At 43.4% G+C, this 19,600-nt stretch overlaps 1 protein-coding gene across 1 annotated transcript in view; it reads right to left on the minus strand.

Annotated features, from left to right (window-relative positions):
• ADSL (adenylosuccinate lyase) overlaps positions 1–19,600 on the minus strand; it is a 700,044-nt gene that overhangs the window by 187,886 nt on the left and 492,558 nt on the right. The window contains exon 10 of the mRNA XM_073592652.1: positions 15,627–15,717. Within this exon, the coding sequence (XP_073448753.1) occupies positions 15,627–15,717 (91 nt within the window). The remainder of the gene's footprint in view (positions 1–15,626; positions 15,718–19,600) is intronic.

Consider the following 19,600-nt stretch of genomic DNA (forward strand, 5'->3'; position numbering starts at 1 on the left):
CTTTCACATATAACAGCATTACCGGGCTACCAAATGCAAGGTCTATCCTAGCCGAGGAGCGAGTGTGTGATATATGTGAAAAACACCTGGCAGTGGGGTTTTTTGCCCTCCATATCTCAGTGAGTCCTGCCATGGTTACCTAGGATGCAAGATCCACCGAACCTGACCTTCCCAAATTTGAGGAGTCCAACGCCCCCAAGGTGGCGTTGAAGTCCCCCATGATTAACATCGGAAGATGAGCATGAGGCGGCAGTTTGACTAACATATCATAACATTGTACATTGAAAGGAGGCGGCAAATATATATTCACCAATAAAATTTTACTGGAGCAGATATCTAATACTAATGTGATATACCTTCCCCCCGGATCTGATATCACCTGATGAATTGTGCATGGAACCAATTTACTTATAAGTATGGACACCCCCCTCGCGTAGGTGGAGTAGGTTGCATGAAAAGCCTGCTGACTCCATGGCCTACGCAAGGCAAGTATCTTGCTTCCGTCCAGGTGTGTCTCCTGTAAAAGAACAACATGTGGCCTAACTTGTTTGAGGTACTGGAACACCGATGCCCTCTTAAACTTACTATTCAGGCCTCGGACGTTCCATGAAACCAGTTTAATAAGATTAGCCATAGTCCCTTGTCAATATATTTGCTCTGTATAAACCTACCAATTCCTTCCAGTAACCAGTATGTGAACCGTGAAGCTAGGTGCCCCATTATTACTAACCGAGAGCAAAGAACTGAGCAAATATTAACCCCGGTATAAAAACTTAGACAATACCTTAACCCCCCTGCCATTATATCAGAAAAAAACCAAAAAAATAAAAAACAAAGTCCGGTATGTAGCTTTCAATCCCAAATTGAATTAACTTCCCAACTAAAAAAAAACAGGGAAGAATAAAATACAGTTTAGAAAGTCAACCTTCTGTGCGAGTGTCCAGCAGAATTAGTAGTAACTTCCTGTGTTTTCCGTAGACTCCGCATCATAAAGCATGAAAAGGAGCACAAAGCAGAAAAGCAAACAAAAAATAAAAAGAGAGGATAAAAGATAAAAAATAGGCAATAAAGACCCAAAAAATTTGAAGCACATATGCATGTACACTTTAGGAGCATCCGAATCTGTATACCACAATGATGCAAGGCCCTCTAGTGGCAGTACTGTGGATACACTTCTCAGGATTAGTGTCTCAGTGATGAAAGCAAGGACACCAACATTCCGTAACACACAGTAACTCAAATGTTAGCCAGCTTCACCTCAAGTATGAGAAAGAAAAGAAAAAAAACCCCAAGGAAAGAGAAAAAATAAAAATAAAACCAAGAAAAAGAGGTTCTTAAATCTGGACCTGCTTTTTTACTCCCATTCTAGTGTATACGTGTAGATTGAATTCTTAGCCAGACTGCAGCAGTCTTCACAGGTTCCGATCCATCCAATCGCAGGCTTCACTTGGAGTATCAAAGAATTTGACTGCCCCATTATGTTGAATCCTCAGCTTGCTGGGGTAAAGCATACTGTACTGTATTGTTTTTCCTCTCTCAACCTCTTCCTCATATCATTGAAAGAGCGGCTTTTCCTCTGGGTCACCGCTGAAAAGTCGGGAAACAGCATTACCTTAGCATTCTCAAACTTTAACTCAGGATGTTTTCTTGAAGCAGCCAGAATTCTGTCGCGGTCTCTAATTCAGGAACCGTACCAGAAACGATCTGGTGTATTCACCCGGTGGGCGTCTGCCTGTGGGCACCCGATGGGCTCGTTCTACCACATAAGTTGGGGGGAGCTCCCCAAGATCCATCAATTGTTTGAAAAACTGTTCAGCAAATGAATTGAGAACCTTCAGCCCCTTCTAGCAGGCCTACCACCTGTACATTATTCCTCCTCTGCCTGTCTTCTGCGTCGGCTCTGCTTTGCAGCGACTTCGCCATTGCGTGCAATTCTGTTAAGTGATTTCCCTGAGAATGAGATAAATCCTCCACTTCAGAGATTCTGTCCTCAGCCACTGTTAGTCTGCCTCTTATTTTGTCCAGGTCATGTCTGATCAAAGTACACTCTGTAGTAAGGTGATCTATGGTCACCATGCCCGCCGCCTTGCTTGCTGCTATAGCTTCCAAGATAGGTCTGGTTATGGCATCCTGCGGAGTCTCTTGGACCGGAGACACTGACGGGAAATCCTCAGAACCCAATACTTTAGCCACAGCGGCTGGAAACTCCATTCTCTAGACTTGTGAGCACCCCTGTGCAGTACAGCGAGGGGGAGGCAAGATGGCGGCAGCAGGGCTCGTGGCAGAGCCTCGTGCAGCGCGGGTGCTGTGTTGGCACTTCGGAACCTGCTTCCCAGCCCTTGCAGCTCCTTTTGTCATGACCAGAATGCGGTCTTCACTGTCCAGTACTTAAGTACCGAAGATCGGGTTATAATTGCTCCAGTTAACGGATGAAATTGCAGGAGAGATGTGAAGCTCACCGGGAACACGTCCTGCTTCCTTCACATCTGGTCACACCCCCCCAAGGAGGATAGTACTTTAACAGGAGCAGCTTGTGGCAAAACACTGGCGGAATGCAGAGGAATTACAAGGAATATATGTAATTTTAAATTTCTTTGTGGTCTAGTGTTGTGGCATGATGTAGTCTTCCATGTAAATATTGTAAGCAAAAGACTACAAGAGATTGATGTTGATATTTCTGCAGCAGTTCAACTTCAGATGACAAAATGATTCCTCCAGGCTTACTGATCAGATAAGGAATTTGAAAAGGTTTTGAAAAGTGCAGAAAAGATGGCAGAGGAACTTGACATTGAGCTGGCTTTTCACTTTGCAAAAGTTCGGGATCCCCACAGAAGAACCCATTCTGACTATGAGGCGGAGGATGAAAGCATCAGTGATCCTAAACAGATGAAAGTAAACATTTTTTGCCAAGTTCTAGACTCTGCTATCCAGTCACTGGAAGAACGTTTTTACAGCTCCATGAACACAGCAATGTCTTCGGGGTGCTCTATAACATTCCCAAACTCAAGGAAGCAATACCTGAAGACCTACTCCAGTAGAGAAAAAAATTGCAAAGCATTTTGTCCCATGATAACATGCGGGATATAGATTCAAATGATCTCAACGATGAACTGAAAGCTCTGTCAAAATGTGTCTGCACAAACAATCTGACTACCCTCTTTCCAAATGCCTTCATTGCTCTGTGTATACTGTTAACACTCTCTGTGATCGTTGCTAGTGGAGAGCGAAGCTTCTAAAAGCTGAAGCTAATAAAAATATACCTGGGCTCCACAATGACACAAGAAAGGTTGGTGGGCCTGGTGACCATATCAATTGAACATGAATTAGCCCAAACTGTAGACCTGAAGGAAGCAGTGCCTTTATTTGCAGGTACCAAGGCATGGAAAGCACCATTTTGATTTGATATGTGGTTGATTGCAATATTGTTGTTATTGTTGTCTGTCCATGACAAACTGTTTTGACATAGAACAATAGAACAGGGGTAGGCAACCTTTATTAGTACTGTGCCAAAACAAGATTTTGAAGTCCCTTGGAGTCTCACCAGAGCCTGGTAGTGCGATCACACGCTGTGTCACAGAGCTGGATTCAATAGATGGGCGGCCGCTGTAACAATGTCCCGCCTCCTAGATCATTGGATCAGTGTGCCGCCTATCACAAGAGCCGGGACATTGCTTGTGGGGTTGTGTGTGTGTATGTATGTGTGTGTGTGCGTGGTGTTGTGTGTGTGTGTATTATTTGTATGAGAGGGAGGTTTCTTCTGCGGCTCTGTGAATATCTAGCTGTATGGGTGGCTTCCCTGTTGTTCAATGGGGACCCAGGCTGGCCAAGTGTAGTTAAAGGGCAGGAGCTGCAATGGCTGCTGTGTGCTTCCCCTACCGCAGTTTGGGTTCCCCTTCAAAAGCAATAGAAGGAATTGATCTGAGATCACGTCCAATAAGTGCTGCAAAGAGTAAATTGAGGATTGTCCCTCACCACCTGCAATCACTGCTCAGTTTGCACTAGCAGATATCTGAAGTGCCACTGTGAACCCCAGTAGGCACAACCTGTTTGGCTATGGCAGGCTTTAGTGCCATGCATGGCTCACATGCTATAAGGTTGCTGACCCCTGCAGTAGAAGCATTTAAACTATTTATATAAGGTGTTGTAAAGCACATAAATCACTGATTGATGGTAATGTCCGCTGGGCAGCTGCAATCGCTCCTAAGAAAGACAGAACAGAGATCTGTCAATGTAAACAGACAGATCTCTGTTCTGTCAGGAGAGAGGAGACAGATCTGCAGCTCATACTGATTATGAACAGCGATCGGTCTCCTCCTCCAGGCAGTCCCATCCCCCCACAGTTAGAAACACTCCCTAGGACACACATTTAACCCCTTGATCGCCCCCTAGATACCCCTTCCCTGCCAATGACATTTATACAGTAATCAGTGGCTATTTTTAGCTCTGATCACTGTATAAAGGTCAATGGTCCCAAAAAAGTGTCAAAAGTGTCCGATCTGTCTGCCGCAATGTCACAGTCCCTCTAAAAGCTGCTAATCACCGCCATTACTAGTAAAAAAATAAAATAATAAAAATGCCATAAATCTAGCCCCTATATTGTAGACGCTATAACTTTTGAGCAAACCAATCAATATATATTTTTTTTTACCAAAAATATGCAGAATTATTATCGGCCTAAACTGAGGAAGAAATTTGTTTTTTCGTTATTTATTTTGGTGAAAAGTAAAAAAAACGTTTTTTCAAAATTGTCGGTATTTTTTTTAAGCACAAAAAAATCAAAGCTCTATTTGTGGGGAAAAAACCCCATAAATTTTGTTTGGGTACAGCGTCGCATGACTGCGCAATTGTCAGTTAAAGCGACGCAGTGCCATATCGCAAAAAATGGCTTGGTCATTAAAGGGGGGAAATCCTTCCGGTCCTTAAGTGGTTAAGCTATTTATATAAAGCTATATAAAACAAAATAATACTGGAGCTTGTGTTTGGATTTGAACGTAATGGTATGTCATAATTTTGCATATGGACAAGGTGCTGTTGCATGTAAATCTGATTTTCTGATAAATTTAATTTTAGTTTTATTATCATGATATAAAATAATGAATGTGGGGGCCTTTTGGTGGGCGTGATTTTTTTTTTGGGGTGGGCAGCATTTCATTCTTTGACCCAGGCAGCACAATGTCTTGGGCTGGGCCTGGATATAAGGCTAGAGGATTGTCGGACCTTTCCCCTTTAGTCCTGACATCAGGGTCAGGGAAACGGTGGGGAGGGAGAGTGGAGAGTAACCCCTTTTGGTTACAGCTAGTTACCCACAAAGAACATATGATAGCCAAAATATCCATCACCAGAAAATTTCACTAAATGGACCGAGGTACAACAGTTATATTGAACATTGTCTCTGAAGAAGGATGAGAATAAAGGTTCTTTCTAAAACAAGCTCACTATGAGGAGGCAGAAAGTAGTGGACACATGCTGGCCCTCCTGGTAAGGTCTAAAAATACCTCTACGTCCACCACAATGTCTATCGAGACTCATGCTGGGGGGGTGACCATGTGTCCAGCAGAAATAGTGAATGTCATTATTATTATTATTATAATACAGGATTTATATAGCGCCAACAGTTTACGAAGTACTTTACAATATAAAAAGGGAGACAATACAGTTATAATACAATAAAATACAAGAGGATTAAGAGGGTCCTGCTCAGAAGAGCTTACAATCTAATAGGGTGGGGCAGGTGGTACAAAAGGTTGTAACTGTGGGGAATGAGCTGATGGAAGTGGTAAACGATTAGTTGGAGACGTGATAGGCTTTCCTGAAGAGATGAGTTTTCAGGGATCGCCTGAAGGTAGCAAGAGTAGGGGAATAGTAGTCTTTAAAAGACTACTATTCTCACTTGTATAGGTTTAAGGTGAGAGAGGTAGATAGAGAAATGGGAGATTTTATTCAGGGTTCAACTATTCGATGTCTTGGATGGAGATAGTGTTTCCAACGATACCCTGATTACTATTGAATTACTACAAGAGACGGTATTGGAATCAACTACACCATAAAACACCAGGACCAGATGGATTACCAAATGAGGTTTATAGGGAATATGGATAGATAATGCTGCCAGAGCTACTACAGGTGTTAAACGGGGCACTGGAAAATGGAGAATTACCGGCATCTATGACAGAGGCCACAATCATAATACCAAAAGAGGGGAAAGACCCAATTCAACCTGCATCATATAGACCAATCCCCCTGCTTTGTGCAGATGTTAAATTACTAGCGAAAGTGTTAGCCACAAGATAATGAGACCATACCATAATTCATCCTGATCAATGTGGTTTTATTCCTGGCAGATCAACATCATTAAATATTAGGAGGTTATTTTTAAACTTACAAATTCCTTTAGAAGAGTCAAGACCAAGAATCATGCTGTCCCTTGATGCTGTCAAAGCATTTGACAGTGTCGAGTGGCAGCATTTGTGGTCGGCCCTGTCGGCATTTAATATTGGCCCTGTATTTACAAAATGGGTGAAGCTGTTGTATACTGGCCCAAGGGCGAAAATGAAGATTGATGAAAGATTTTCTGAATAATTTCCATTGGCTTGGAGGACAGGCATGGGTGTCCTTTGTTGCCTTTGCTCTTTGGTCTGTCAGTGGAACCTTTGGCCATAGCCATTAGAACAATGGGCAGTATAAGAGGTTTTAGAAGGGGGGCGGATGAGGAAAAGATTTCGCTATATGCGGATGTTATCCTCCTGTTTTTGGGAGACGCGAACCACTCGCTAACAGCAGTAATGGATATCATAAAAGGATTTGGTTTGTTCTCTGGGCCCGGTGGATGGAGTAGAACAGGAGTTACCAGAGGTGCTGGACATTTACAGGTAGTAGAGAGTTTTAAATATTTGGGAACATAACAGTAAAGCCTAAGCTCTATATATTAAAAAAACTTAGAGCCCTTGATAAGGGCATTTCGAGTAAAATGTGGGACATGGAACCACCTCCTCCTGTCAGTAGTGGGTCGCTGCAGTTTGATTAAGATGGTATGGTTGCCTCAACTTCTATACATTTTGCACAACTTGCCAATATGGATCCCCAGTGCGTGGTGCAAGAAATTGGAGGGCCTCTTAAGGGAATTGATTTGATTTGGAGGAAAGGACAAGTTAGAGTCCATCTGCGGGTGGTGCAGTTGCCGAGAGATAGAGGAGCTACTTCCTGGCAGCTCAGCTGCAACAAGTAGGAGGCTGGGAGGTGGCTAACGTTACTATTGGCTATAACTCACGAGCGCTACTGCCTTGCACCCCACATACATCTCTGATAGAAGCATTAGAAGCAGATTCATTCAAAGTTGTTACTGAAGGTATGGAATACAATATGATCAATATTACAGTACTCAGGATTCACAGATTTTACGCCTATCTGGGATAACACAAGCTTGAGAGATTGGAGAACTTTAGTAACTGGAAAAAGAAGGGGTGGTAAGACTGTCCAACTATATACATCAGTGGTACTGAGGACATTTCAGGAGTTGAAAGAGGAATTTGTATTCTCAAATAGAAATTTCTATCAGTACCTACAGCTAAGACATGCATTGACAACACAATTTAAAGAGGGGAGTTTAGAATGGAGTAGAATCCCCTAATGAAAACCTTAGTAGATGCCACTTCCCTGAAGGTGTTAATCTTGAAGCTGTACAAAAATATACATCTAAAAAGGTATTGGAAAAAGCTTTCAAGTAGAGCAAAATGGGAGGAGAACATGGGGAAATTAACAGATGAGCAATGGAACGGTACAGTGACCGCAATAGATTTATTATCTCTTATCAGCCCAGAAACTTACTTATGGTTTCTGTTTGGGGGACATCTAGATGCATCCTGCCCCAGATGTGGGGGTGCAGTCGGAGACTTGATCCATATGCTTTGGAGGTGTCCCAAACTATATACTTACTGGGAAGAGGTGTTGGGCAAAACAAGCTCAGTTTTGTAAATAAATCTATGTTTAGATCTGGTATTATGTGTACCGGGGTATATGGATCAGTGTGTGCTACACGAACAGCAGTTCTGAGATATCTTTATCAAGCTAGAAAGGCAATTACCTGGAAATGGATAGAATCTAGACCACCGTCTACAACGGATTGGCTGAGAATGGTTAAAAATATAGTAAGGAAAATAACAGCCTAAATGAGAAAGGGAGGTAAGGGTAGATTTGAAAAGATATGGAAAGCATGGTCGAAACTCCAGGATTGATACCCGAGATTTCGAATAATTTATAAAGTCTGTTTTGGAAATACATTGATCCTAGATGAGACGAGGGAGTTTAAAAATAGGATTTTTTCGTCATACAGGTGATACTCGAAAAATTTGAATATCGTGCAAAAGTTCATTTATTTCACTAATGTAACTTAAAAGGTGAAACTAAGATAGGAGATAGACTCATTACATGCAAAGCAAGATAGTTCAAGCCGTGCTTTGTCATAATTATGATGATTATGGCTTACAGCTCATGAAAACCCCAAATCCACAATCTCTGAAAATTAGAACATTGTGGAAAGGTGCAATATTCTAGGCTCAAAGTGTCCCACTCTAATCAGCTAATTAAGCCATAACACCTGCAAAGGGTTCCTGAGCCTTTAAATGGTCTCTCAGTCTGGTTCAGTAGGAATCACAATCATGGGAAAGACTGCTGACCTGACAGTTGTGCAGAAAACCATCATTGACACCCTCCATAAGGAGGGAAAGCCTCAAAAGGTAATTGCAAAATAAGTTGGGTGTTCCCAAACTGCGGTATTAAGGCACATTAATAGAAAGTTATGTGGAAGGTAAAAGTGTGGAAGAAAAAGGTGCGTAAGCAGCAGGGATGGCCGCAGCCTGGAGAGGATAGTCAGGAAAAGGCCCTTCAAAGGTGTTGGGGACTTTCACAAGGAGTGGACTGAGGCTGGAGTCAGTGCATCAAGAGCCACCATACACAGACGGATCCTGGACATGGGCTTCAAATGTCATATTCCTCTTGTCAAGCCACTCCTGAACAACAAACAACGTCAGAAGCATTTTACCTGGGCTAAAGAAAAACAGACCTGGTCTTTTGCTCAGTGGTCCAAAGTCCTCTTTTCTGATGAGATAAAATTTTGCATCTCATTTGGAAACCAAGGACCCAGAGTATGGAGGAAGAATGGAGAGGCACACACTGCAAGATGCTTGAAGTCCAGTGTGAAGTTTCCACAGTCTGCGTTGATTTGGGGAGCCAGGTCAGTGGTGTTGGTACACTGTGCTTCATTAAGTCCAGGGTCAAAGCAGCCATCTACCAGGAGATTTTGGAGAACTTCATGCTTCCTTCCACAGACGAGCTCTATGGGGATGCCGACTTCATTTTCCAGCAAGACTTGGCACCTGCCCACACTGCCAAAGGTACCAAAACCTGGTTCAATGACCGTGGATTACTGTGCTTGATTAGCCAGCAAACTCGCCTGACCTGAACTCCATAGAGAAACTATGGGGGGATTGTCAAGAGAAAGATGAGAGACATCATCGAGTATCACCTGTAAAATCCTTTTCTTTGAATACATCATGGGACACAGAGTTAGGGTAATAATCATTACCTACTGGGTTATACTTCATCTCCAGGTGAATGGACACTGGTAGACCAAAGGTCTTTAGTACTTCCTGTATGGGAGGGGTTATATAGGGGATCACTTCCTATCTAAAGTTCTGTAGCAAGCACTGAATCCTCAAAAAAGAGGGGAGGGACCTCTGTGTCCCATGACATACTCAAAGAAAAGGATTTTACAGGTAAGTATGATGAAAAAATCCTATTTTCTTTTTCATACATCATGGAACACAGAGTTAGGCTAATATTCATTACCTACTGGGACATCCCAGAGCAAAAGCCTTGAGGGGAGGGAGACTCACCCTGCCAAACAATAGCCATCAGACTTTATACGGCAGCCCACAGTACACTGCGGCCAAAAGCCGAATCCTTGGCTGCTCGAACATCCACTTGATAAAACTGTGTAAACGTATACACCGAATACCAGGTAGCAGCCTTACAAATCTGAGCCACAGATACCTGACAGCGAAAAGCCCAAGAGGTTCCTATACCCCTGGTAGAATGAGCTCTCACCCTAAAGGGAGGAGCTTTACTACGTTTCAGACCACAGGCCTGAATGACCAATTGGTGGACCCAATTGGCAATGGAAGCTGCCTGCCCCTTCTTGGGTGCTTTGGGTAAAACAACCAAAAAAAAAAAAACAAAGAGTCTGATCCTCGGATCTTCGCAGATCTAGAGAAATAAACCTTGACTGCCCGGAAAACATCCAAAGAATGCAGTCGTCTCTTTTGCCGAACGAGGCTGAGAGAAAAAAAAAGGCAAAATAATGCCCCGATTTAAATGAAAGCCTGACACCACTTTTTGCAAAAAGGATGGAACAGGTCGTAACACGACCCTGTCATGGTGAAGGGTCAAGTATGGTTCCCTGCACGAAAGGGCCGCCAACTCCGACACCCTTCTAGCTGAGGTGATGGCCATCAGGAAGGCTAGCTTCCGTGACGGCAAGTCTAATGGAATTTCCTTGATAGGCTCAAATGGTTGTTTCTGTAACACAGACAGTACCAAGTTTAAGTCCCAAGGACACATAGGTGACCTAATCGGGGGAATCAAGCGAGTTGGCCCCTGCATAAAGGGTTCTGACCAGGGAATGGGAGGCTAAATGCCTTTAGAAGAATACTGATAGGGCCGAAAATTGACCTCTGATTGTACTCCAAGCCAATTTGATTTCCACAGCTGACTGTGGAAAAGAGAGAATTCTCCCAATCACGTATTTCCGAGGATGCCATTTTTTGGCTTCACACCAAGTAATACAAGTCTTCCAGACCTTACAATAGATCTTCCCAGTGACAACTTTTCTAGCATTCACTAGTGTAGACACTACTGGTCCCGAGATGCCACGGTCCTTTAACACCCTGGCTTCAATAGCCATGCCCTCAAGTTTAGATACTGTAAATTGGGGTTGAATATAGGACCTTGAGACAGAAGATCGGGCTGATGTTGAAGTGTCCATGGCCCGTCTATTGTCAGTCTCACAATCTCCGGGAACCAGGGCCTTCTGGGCCAGGCTGGCGCCACCAGAATGACTGGAACCCCCTTTCTCTGAATCCTGCACAACAAATGTGGAAGGAGAGGGATTGGAGGGAAAGCCTAAACCAGAGAGTACTGGCTCCATGGAAATACCAGAGCATCTACTCCGATTGCCAGAGGATCTCTTGTTCGGGACACAAACTGCTGTAGCTGGGCATAGGACACTGCCTCGAAGGAGGATACTATCCTCCATAGAAGACACATACAGAGCTGAATGGAGGGTTGTCTGGTGCTCCTTATCTGACGTACCTGACCCTTTAGGGCACAGATCCTTGCGGGTGGCAAGAATACTCTTGCTTGGAATGTATCTAGGATCAGACCTAAATACTTTAGACTTTGAGCTGGTTTCAAGGCTGAGTTTTCGGTATTTATGATCCAATCTAAGCTTTTCAAATACCGCACTGTGCATGTTATGCTCTGTTCTAGAGCCTGTAATGAGTGATCTCTGAGCGGGAGGTCATCCAGATACCTGAGCACCAGGATCCATTGGGCCCTTAAAAGACCTAGTACTGGTGCTAGGACCTTTGTGAACACCAGGGGAGCTGTAGCAAGCCCGAAAGGGTAGAGCCACAAACAGAAAATGACATTCCCCTACTGCAAATCGCAGGAACCTCTGATGAGGCTGAAAGATAGGAACGTGTAAATATGCGTCTTTTATAAATCGATGGAGGCTAAAAAGTCTCCCATCTGGTGCGAGGCTACAATTGAGTGTACAGACTCCATCCTAAAGGACTGGATTAGTAGATACTGGTTCAGGGATCTTAGGTCCAAAAATGGGCCTTTTGTCCCATTTGGTTTTTGAACCGTAAACAGGATCACTCTTTCGGATACAGGAACCTGTACAATCACTCCATGATGCACTAAATGATGTAGTGCCTGAAACAAGTCTTTTTTAGAGGATCTGAGGGACTGCTGGATCTTAGGGGGGAACCCCCCTCAACTCCAGTTTGTAACCACGGGATACAGTTGAGGTGATCCACTCTTCTTAAACTATTGTTCTCCAAATGTTCGCAAAGTCCTTCCCCCCACCCGATACGAGTTGTGGCGGCCCCTAAAAAAAAGAGGGCTTGGTGCTGGGTTTAGAAGAGTTTAGGACCCATGGCTTTTTCTGGCCCTGGCCTTGCGGCTTGCCCCAGCCCTAGTGCCCTGTTGGCGGCGGAACTGCCTTGGCGCTGAGACATTTGAAGAAGCAGTCCCTGAGGTTTAAAACGAGGGACGCCTAGTGCTCTTCTCCACAGGAAGTAGAGAACTCTTCCCTCTGGAAATCTTTTGGATATATATTTGTCCAAATGATCACCAAATAAACATTGCCCCATGAAAGGGGAAACCTGCCAATAACTTTTTATAAGGAAGCTCGGCTGACTAGTTCTTAAGCCACAAAAGTCTGCGCATATTTTCAGCCAGATCATACTCCTGGTTAGGCCTGTCAGGCCATCTGATCCTTTACGAACTGGCAGATTTCAATTGCTGCAACGGCTGGCCGAATAGCTGAACTGGCCAAAGAAAAGGAAGCTTTTAATAATGACTCCAATTTCTTGTCAACATGGTCTTTCAAGCCCTGTGCGTTATCTACCGGACACATTATATTCTTGTTTAAGGAAGAGACTGATGCATCTACGGCTGGCATGCTGCACTTCATGAACTTTTCATCCATGGTATATAAAAGAGAAAACCTCTTAAAAGAAGAACAAAAATCCTATCAGGATGTTCCCAATCAGTATACACCGCCTGTTCCAACATAGGGTGCAAGGGGAAAGCCTTTGCAGCCTGAAGAGGCCTCATGGACCCCAAAAAGGACCAGGGGGACTCAGTAACCTCTGCAAGAGACAAGTTAAAGACAGAATGAACGATTTCAGTAAGAGTCAGGATCAAAAGCCTCTGTGACTCAGAGGCAGACATCAACTGGATATCTTTCTTGTCCAGATTGCTCGGAAGCAGACTCATCCGCCAGGCTCTCCACAGAATCCTGAGCTTTTTAGTTCTTCCCCATCCTCAACCCATTCGTGCTCCAAACTAGGAGGCTCCGGGGAGGGGTATCTGTCACGCTTCTTGCCACACTGTGGGATGGATTTCGATGCTATTGTATCTACCAATCACATGTATTTTGTTGTATCCATTTTGTACATATAGTTTTGTATTTGAATTGTATATATTTCGTTTGTTTTTTTTTCTATTTTTGTAATAAAAATTATTTTATACTTACATCGTATTATATATGGTAGTGCCTTCAAAATCCCGTCCAAGGGGAACTTTTTGGTCTTTTTTAGATCTATGGGATGCAGCACACCCCCTCTGTTTTACTACTTTCTGTCAGACTCTTTTCTCACTGTGGGATGGAGGCCATCATGCCAGCAATCCTATGCTCTAACCCAACTAGGGCCGAGGACAGTTCATCTTTGGTGATAAAGGGTGAAGCAGCAGCGTCGACAATAGGCACAATACCAGACAGGCGCAGCGGCTCAGATTGCCCAAAGGCTTCTGGTCTTTCAGGGGATACAACACTAGGGATACGACTAGGTTCATCATGAACTACTGATAACATAGGTGTGCCCTTCCCTGTAGTATCAGTCCCGCTCCTCTTTTTTGAAAACATTTACTAGGCACAAAAAGAGTACCTGGGTGTAGTTTTAATACACCTCAGAAGGGAGACCCTTTATTAGGGCTCACCAAGCCCCTATGCAACAATCCTGCTAAGCACCTTCAGCCTGCCAATCAACACCTGGTGACTCACGTTACCCGGGTAAGGAGAAATGCACCGCTGCAAATGCCTGGTTCAGAGCCTGCTCTGTGTCCCACAGCTGTCCTCTGGAAGCACCGCATGCTTGGCATACACAGCTTAAACGGCGAACGGGCGTGGCTGTATTCGCGTATGAAGCAAATCTTCGTACGCCCAGATAAAGGCTACGGAGCATGTGTGGCGAAGACGCGTGCGCAATGGCCGCCAAACTGCTAAGCCCAGCGGCGCTCTTGCGAACGCATGTGAGCCATGGCGAACCAAGGTGAAATGGCGCACCGTTGTGCATCATCATACAGGTAAAAAACAGCCAGACACAAACAAAAAAAGGAAAAACTTTGCAAACACCCACAGCTAGCCCAAAACTCCCCCGTATGGGCACACAGGTGTCGAGCCTCTTGCCAACTTGACTGATTGTTACAATCACTGGGACACCCCCACAATAAATAAAAGGGTTTCACTTACCCATCCAGGCGCAGGGCAGCTTAGAAACTAAGAGCCCAATCTTCACCCTTCACGGCGGGACCCTTTTCATGTTTAGGATCCACTCCCTTGGACCTGTACAGCACCCTGCAGGAATGTCTTAGCTCTGTGGTGTCCAGGATTCCACTTCGCAGGGTCCAGCGCTCGGAGGCCGCATTACAGGCAAAACCTCGCAGGATCTTGAGTCTTCTTTGCAAGGCTCAGGTACCATTTATTTAAGCATATAAAGCCTGTTTCAAATAGATCCGATCAATCCCTTGATTCATTTAAGAACCGTTTGTGGGACTAGAGACCTGGAGCTCAGAAAGCTCAAACAACCGTGCCATCCACCTTGCAGACACTGGTAAAAAAAACTAACGTACTCCCTGAATGGATCACTTCCTAAAGACCTTTGGTCTACCAGTGACCATTCACCAGGAGATGAAGTATAGCCAAGTTGGTAATGAATATTAGCCTAACTCTGTGTCCCATGATGTATGAAAAAGAAAGTATGTATTTAAAGAATGTATTTTACTGTTTTTGTATTTTTGTATGGAAATTTTGCTTATTGGGAAAAATGAAAATAAAGTCAAATAAAAAATAAAAAAGTTTTGCAGCCTGCACGCCTTCGCAGCCAAGGGCATAGGGATGGCAGTACCCTGGGACAGATCAGAAGGGCACAAATCCTGTATTTACCACAGGAGTGTTTCTACACTTTAGGAGCCAAGAGATTCAACTTGGCGACACTCTCCACAATGGGCACACCTCCAAAAAGGGGTCTTCAGGGACAAGGCTACACCTCCAGCAGGCTATAGTCCTGGACCTGTACTGCACCCTGTTGCAAACTTAATGTATTATGTGCAAAGATGAGTGCCCACGCAGGATCCAGTGCCCAAGTGACATTACAGGCTGGCTCCACATCTTCCCCAGGCAGGGTCCAGGCATGGTCCCTCAAGGCTCAGCCAAAGAGTCAGCCTATCCAGAGCCTGCAGAAAGGATGTGCAGAGATTCTAGTGCAGCCAGGAATCTTCACAGAAGAGTCTCCAAGTAAAGAAAAAAAATCCTTCACACAAACTTGGCAAGTTTCCCTCAGCAGAGAGCATCCATCACCTAAGGACACCAGTAAAAAAACAACCTAGGTAGGCATGGCAGGGGTTATATCAGGGATGTCCCTGCAGTTTTTTTTTTTTGCAAGCGTAGAATTGCCTGGAAGTATGGTTAAAGACTATAGATCCTGTGTCAGGTCATGTACAACTAAAACATTTTTGATTTAGCTTTTCATGCATTAGGCTTCTGAAGTTGTGTCTTATCTTACCTTTGGATAAACCACAAGTCCCTCAGAAATGTTCTGCAGAGTGCTAAGAACAATATCCGCCGTCAGAAAAGCTTCAGCCAAACTCACTCGTCTGTAGAGAAAATACATGAAAAAATAAACAAACAGCTGTAGCCAAGTCTTTTACACTAAGCACCATACACAAACCTATACCAGTGCACCCTGGACAGCATCCCCATGATGCTTGTATACTAATAACAAGCTAATAATGTGAATTTGAGATGGGAATCAGTAATGCTATGCAGAGCAGGGCAGTATAATGTTCTGGTGGGCAGCACAGGTTTCCTTTACATACATAAACAAATGCATCTCTGTGAGGCGCAGCTGGCATGGTAAATGGGGTAACCCATCCTGTTAACATACTATTTTTTGTTAAACAGATATTATTAATACTACCTCTTTCTACAAACACTGCTAACCTGATTCTCAAATGAAAATCTAGAATGCAGGGTCCACTTTTAGTACAACAATTAACCACTTGACCTCCAGAAGATTAACCCCCCTTCATGACCAGGCCACTCTACTTTTACTGCGTTACTTTAACTGACAATTGTGTGGTCACGCAACGCTGTACCAAAATAAAATGTATGTCCTTTTTTCCTCACAAATAGAACTTTCTTTTGGTGGTATTTGAGCACCTCTGAGGTTTTTATTTTTTGTGCTATAAGCAAAAAAAAACAAAAACTATTTTTTACTTTCTGCTATAAAATCTATCCAATAATTTTTTAAAAAAAAATCTAAATTTCTTCATAAATTTAGACCAATATGTATTTTGCTACATATTTTTGGTAAAAAAAATTCCAAAAAGCATATATTGACTGGTTTGCACAAAAGTTATAGAGTCTACAAAATATGGAATATTTTTATTTTACTAATAATGGCGGCGATCATTATGATACATTTTTTCTATTGTGATATTGTGGCGGACATTCTGGCACTGACACTTTTTGCTGACCAGTGCTAAAAATATGCACTGTCACTGTACTAATGACACTGGCTGGGAAGGGGTTAACATCAGGGGCGATTAAAGGGTTAACTGTGTGCCTAGCCAGTGTTTTACCATACTGTGTGAGGTGATTTTACTAGGGTGAGAGATAGAATTTATGCCCTGCTTTGCAGGGACACAAACTCCATCCCTTCTCTCCTGTCAGTACTGCGATCTGCCTTGTTTACATAGTTCTGTCCCTCTGCCTGCCAATCGGTGGGTGCCAGAGGACACAGAGTACCCTACACCTGCCGATCGGCTTCCAATGTGTGTAACGACAGCAGAAGCGAGCAGCCGCCAGCGGCATGCATGTACACCCCCTACCCAGAATTGTCGGATCACATATACATTATATTAAATAAATATAAATAAATATATATATATATATATATATATATATATATATATATATATATATATATATATATATACATATACACACACACAATTTCACAAAAGTACGTACACCCCTCACATTTTTGTAAATCTTTTATTATATCTTTTCATGTGACAACACTGAATAAATGACACTTTGCTACAATGTAAAATAGTGAGTGTACAGCTTGTATAACAGTGTAAATTTGGTGTCCCCTCAAAATAACTCAACACAGCCATTAATGTCTAAACTGCTGGCAACAAAAGTGAGTACACCCCTAAGTGAAAATATACAGTGCCTTGCAAAAGTATTCACCCCCTTTGGCATTTTTCGTGTTTTGTTGCCTCACAACCTGGAATTAACATGGATTGTGCGAGGATTTGCATCATTTCATTTACAGAACATGGCCACAACTTTGAAGATGTTTTTTTTTTTTTTTTTATTGTGAAGCAAATAACAAATAGGACAAAAAAACAGAAAAAGTCAATGTGCATAAACATTCACCCCCCTAAAGTCAATACTTTGTAGAGCCACCTTCTGCGGCTATCACAGCTCTAAGTCGCTTTGGATAAGTCTCTATGAGCTTGCCACATCTTACCACTGGGATTTTTGCCCATTCCTCCTTGCAAAACTGCTCCACCTCCTTCAAGTTGGATGGTTTGTGCTTGTGAACAGCAATTTTTAAGTCTGACCACAGATTTTCTGTTGTCAGTGTGGGCTTTAACTAGGCCATTCCGACATATTTACGTTTCCCCTTAAACCACTCAAGCATTGCTTTAGCAGTGTGTTTGGGGTCATTGTCCTGCTGGAAGGTGAACCTCTGTCCTAGCCTCAAATCACACACAGCGTGGTTCAGGTTTTGCTCAAGAATATCGCTGTATTTAGCACCATCCATCTTTCCCTCAACTCTGACCAGTTTCCCAGTCCTGACTGCTGAAAAACATCCCCACAGCATGATGCTGCCACCACAATGTTTCACTGTAGGGATGGTGTAATTTGGGTGATGTGATGTGCTGGGTTTGCGCCAGACATAGCGTTTTCTTTGATAGCCAAAAAGTTCAATTTTAATCTCATCAGACCAGAGCACCTTCCTCCATACATTTTGGGAGTCTCCCACATGCCTTTTCGCAAACTCGAAACGAGCCATTTTGTTTTTTGGTGAAAGTAATGGCTTTCTTCTGGCCACTCTGCCATAAAGCCCAACTCTATGGAGCGTACGGTTTATTGTTGTCCTATGCACAGATACTCCAGTCTCTGCTGTGGAACTCTGCAGCTCCTCCAGGGTTACCATAGGTCTCTGTGCTGCCTCTCTGATTAATGCCCTGCTTGCCCGGTCTGTGAGTTTTGGTGTGTGGCCGTCTCTTAACAGGTTTGCTGTTGTGCCATGTTCTTTCCATTTGGTTATGATAGATTTGATGGTGCTCCTAGGGATCATCAAAGATTTGGATATTTTTTTATAACCTAACCCTGACTTGTACTTCTCAACAACATTGTCCCTTATTTGTTTGGGGAGTTCCTTGGTCTTCATGGCAGTGTTTGGTTAGTGGTGTCCTCTTGCTTAGGTGTTGCAGGCTCTGGGGCCTTTCAAAAGGGTGTGTATATGTAATGACAGATCATGTGACACTTAGATTGCACACAGGTGGACATCTTTTCACTAATTATGTGACTTCTGAAGATAATTGGTTGCACCAGAGCTTTTCATGGGCTTCATAACAAAGGGGGTGAATACAAACGCACATGCCAATTATCAGTTTTCTATTTCTGAAAAATAGTTTTATGCATGTTTTTCTAATTTTGCTTCACAAACTTAGACTATTGTGTTCTGATCCATCACATATAATTCAGATTAAAAAAAACATTGAACTAAAGGCTGTTATGTAACAAAATAGGTAAAAAGCCAAGGGGGGTGAAAACTTTTGCAAGGCACTGTACAAATTGGGCCCAATTAGCCATTTTCCCTCCCCGGTGTCATGTGACTCGTTAGTGTTACAAGGTCTCAGGTGTGAATAGGAGCAGGTGTGTTAAATTTGGTGTCATTGCTCTCACTCTCTCATACTGGTCACTGGAAGTTCAACATAGCAGCTCATGGCAAAGAACTCTGAGGATCCGAAAAAAAGAATTGTTGCTCTATATAAAGATGGCCTAGGCTAGAAGAAGGTTCCCAAGACCCTAAAACTGAGCTGCAGCACAGTGGCCAGGAACATACAGCGGTTTAACAGGACAGGTTCTACTCAGAACAGGCCTCGCCATGGTCAACCAAAGAAGTTGAGTGCACATGCTCAGTGCCATATGCAGAGGTTGTCTTTGGGAAATAGACGTATGAGTGCTGCCAGCATTGCTGCAGAGGTTGAAGGGGTTGGGGGGAAAGGGGGTAAAGGGGGAATCAGCCTGTCAGTGCGACAAATATTTTTATTGTGTCTGACTGAAACAGTCTAACTCTCCATATTAGCTCTACAGGGGTTGAGCTGACGGCACTCCAGGCTCCTATACAGGGCTGAAACCCTGACCTACCGCAGCTGTTTTGAAGTCAGATAAGCTGAGGAATGCATATTAGGGAGTAAGGCCCATCCAGGTCCTTGCTCTGCCAGTGGGCAT

The sequence above is a fragment of the Aquarana catesbeiana genome, linkage group LG07 (genome assembly GCF_042186555.1).
Source record: "Aquarana catesbeiana isolate 2022-GZ linkage group LG07, ASM4218655v1, whole genome shotgun sequence".
Lineage (NCBI taxonomy): Eukaryota > Metazoa > Chordata > Amphibia > Anura > Ranidae > Aquarana > Aquarana catesbeiana.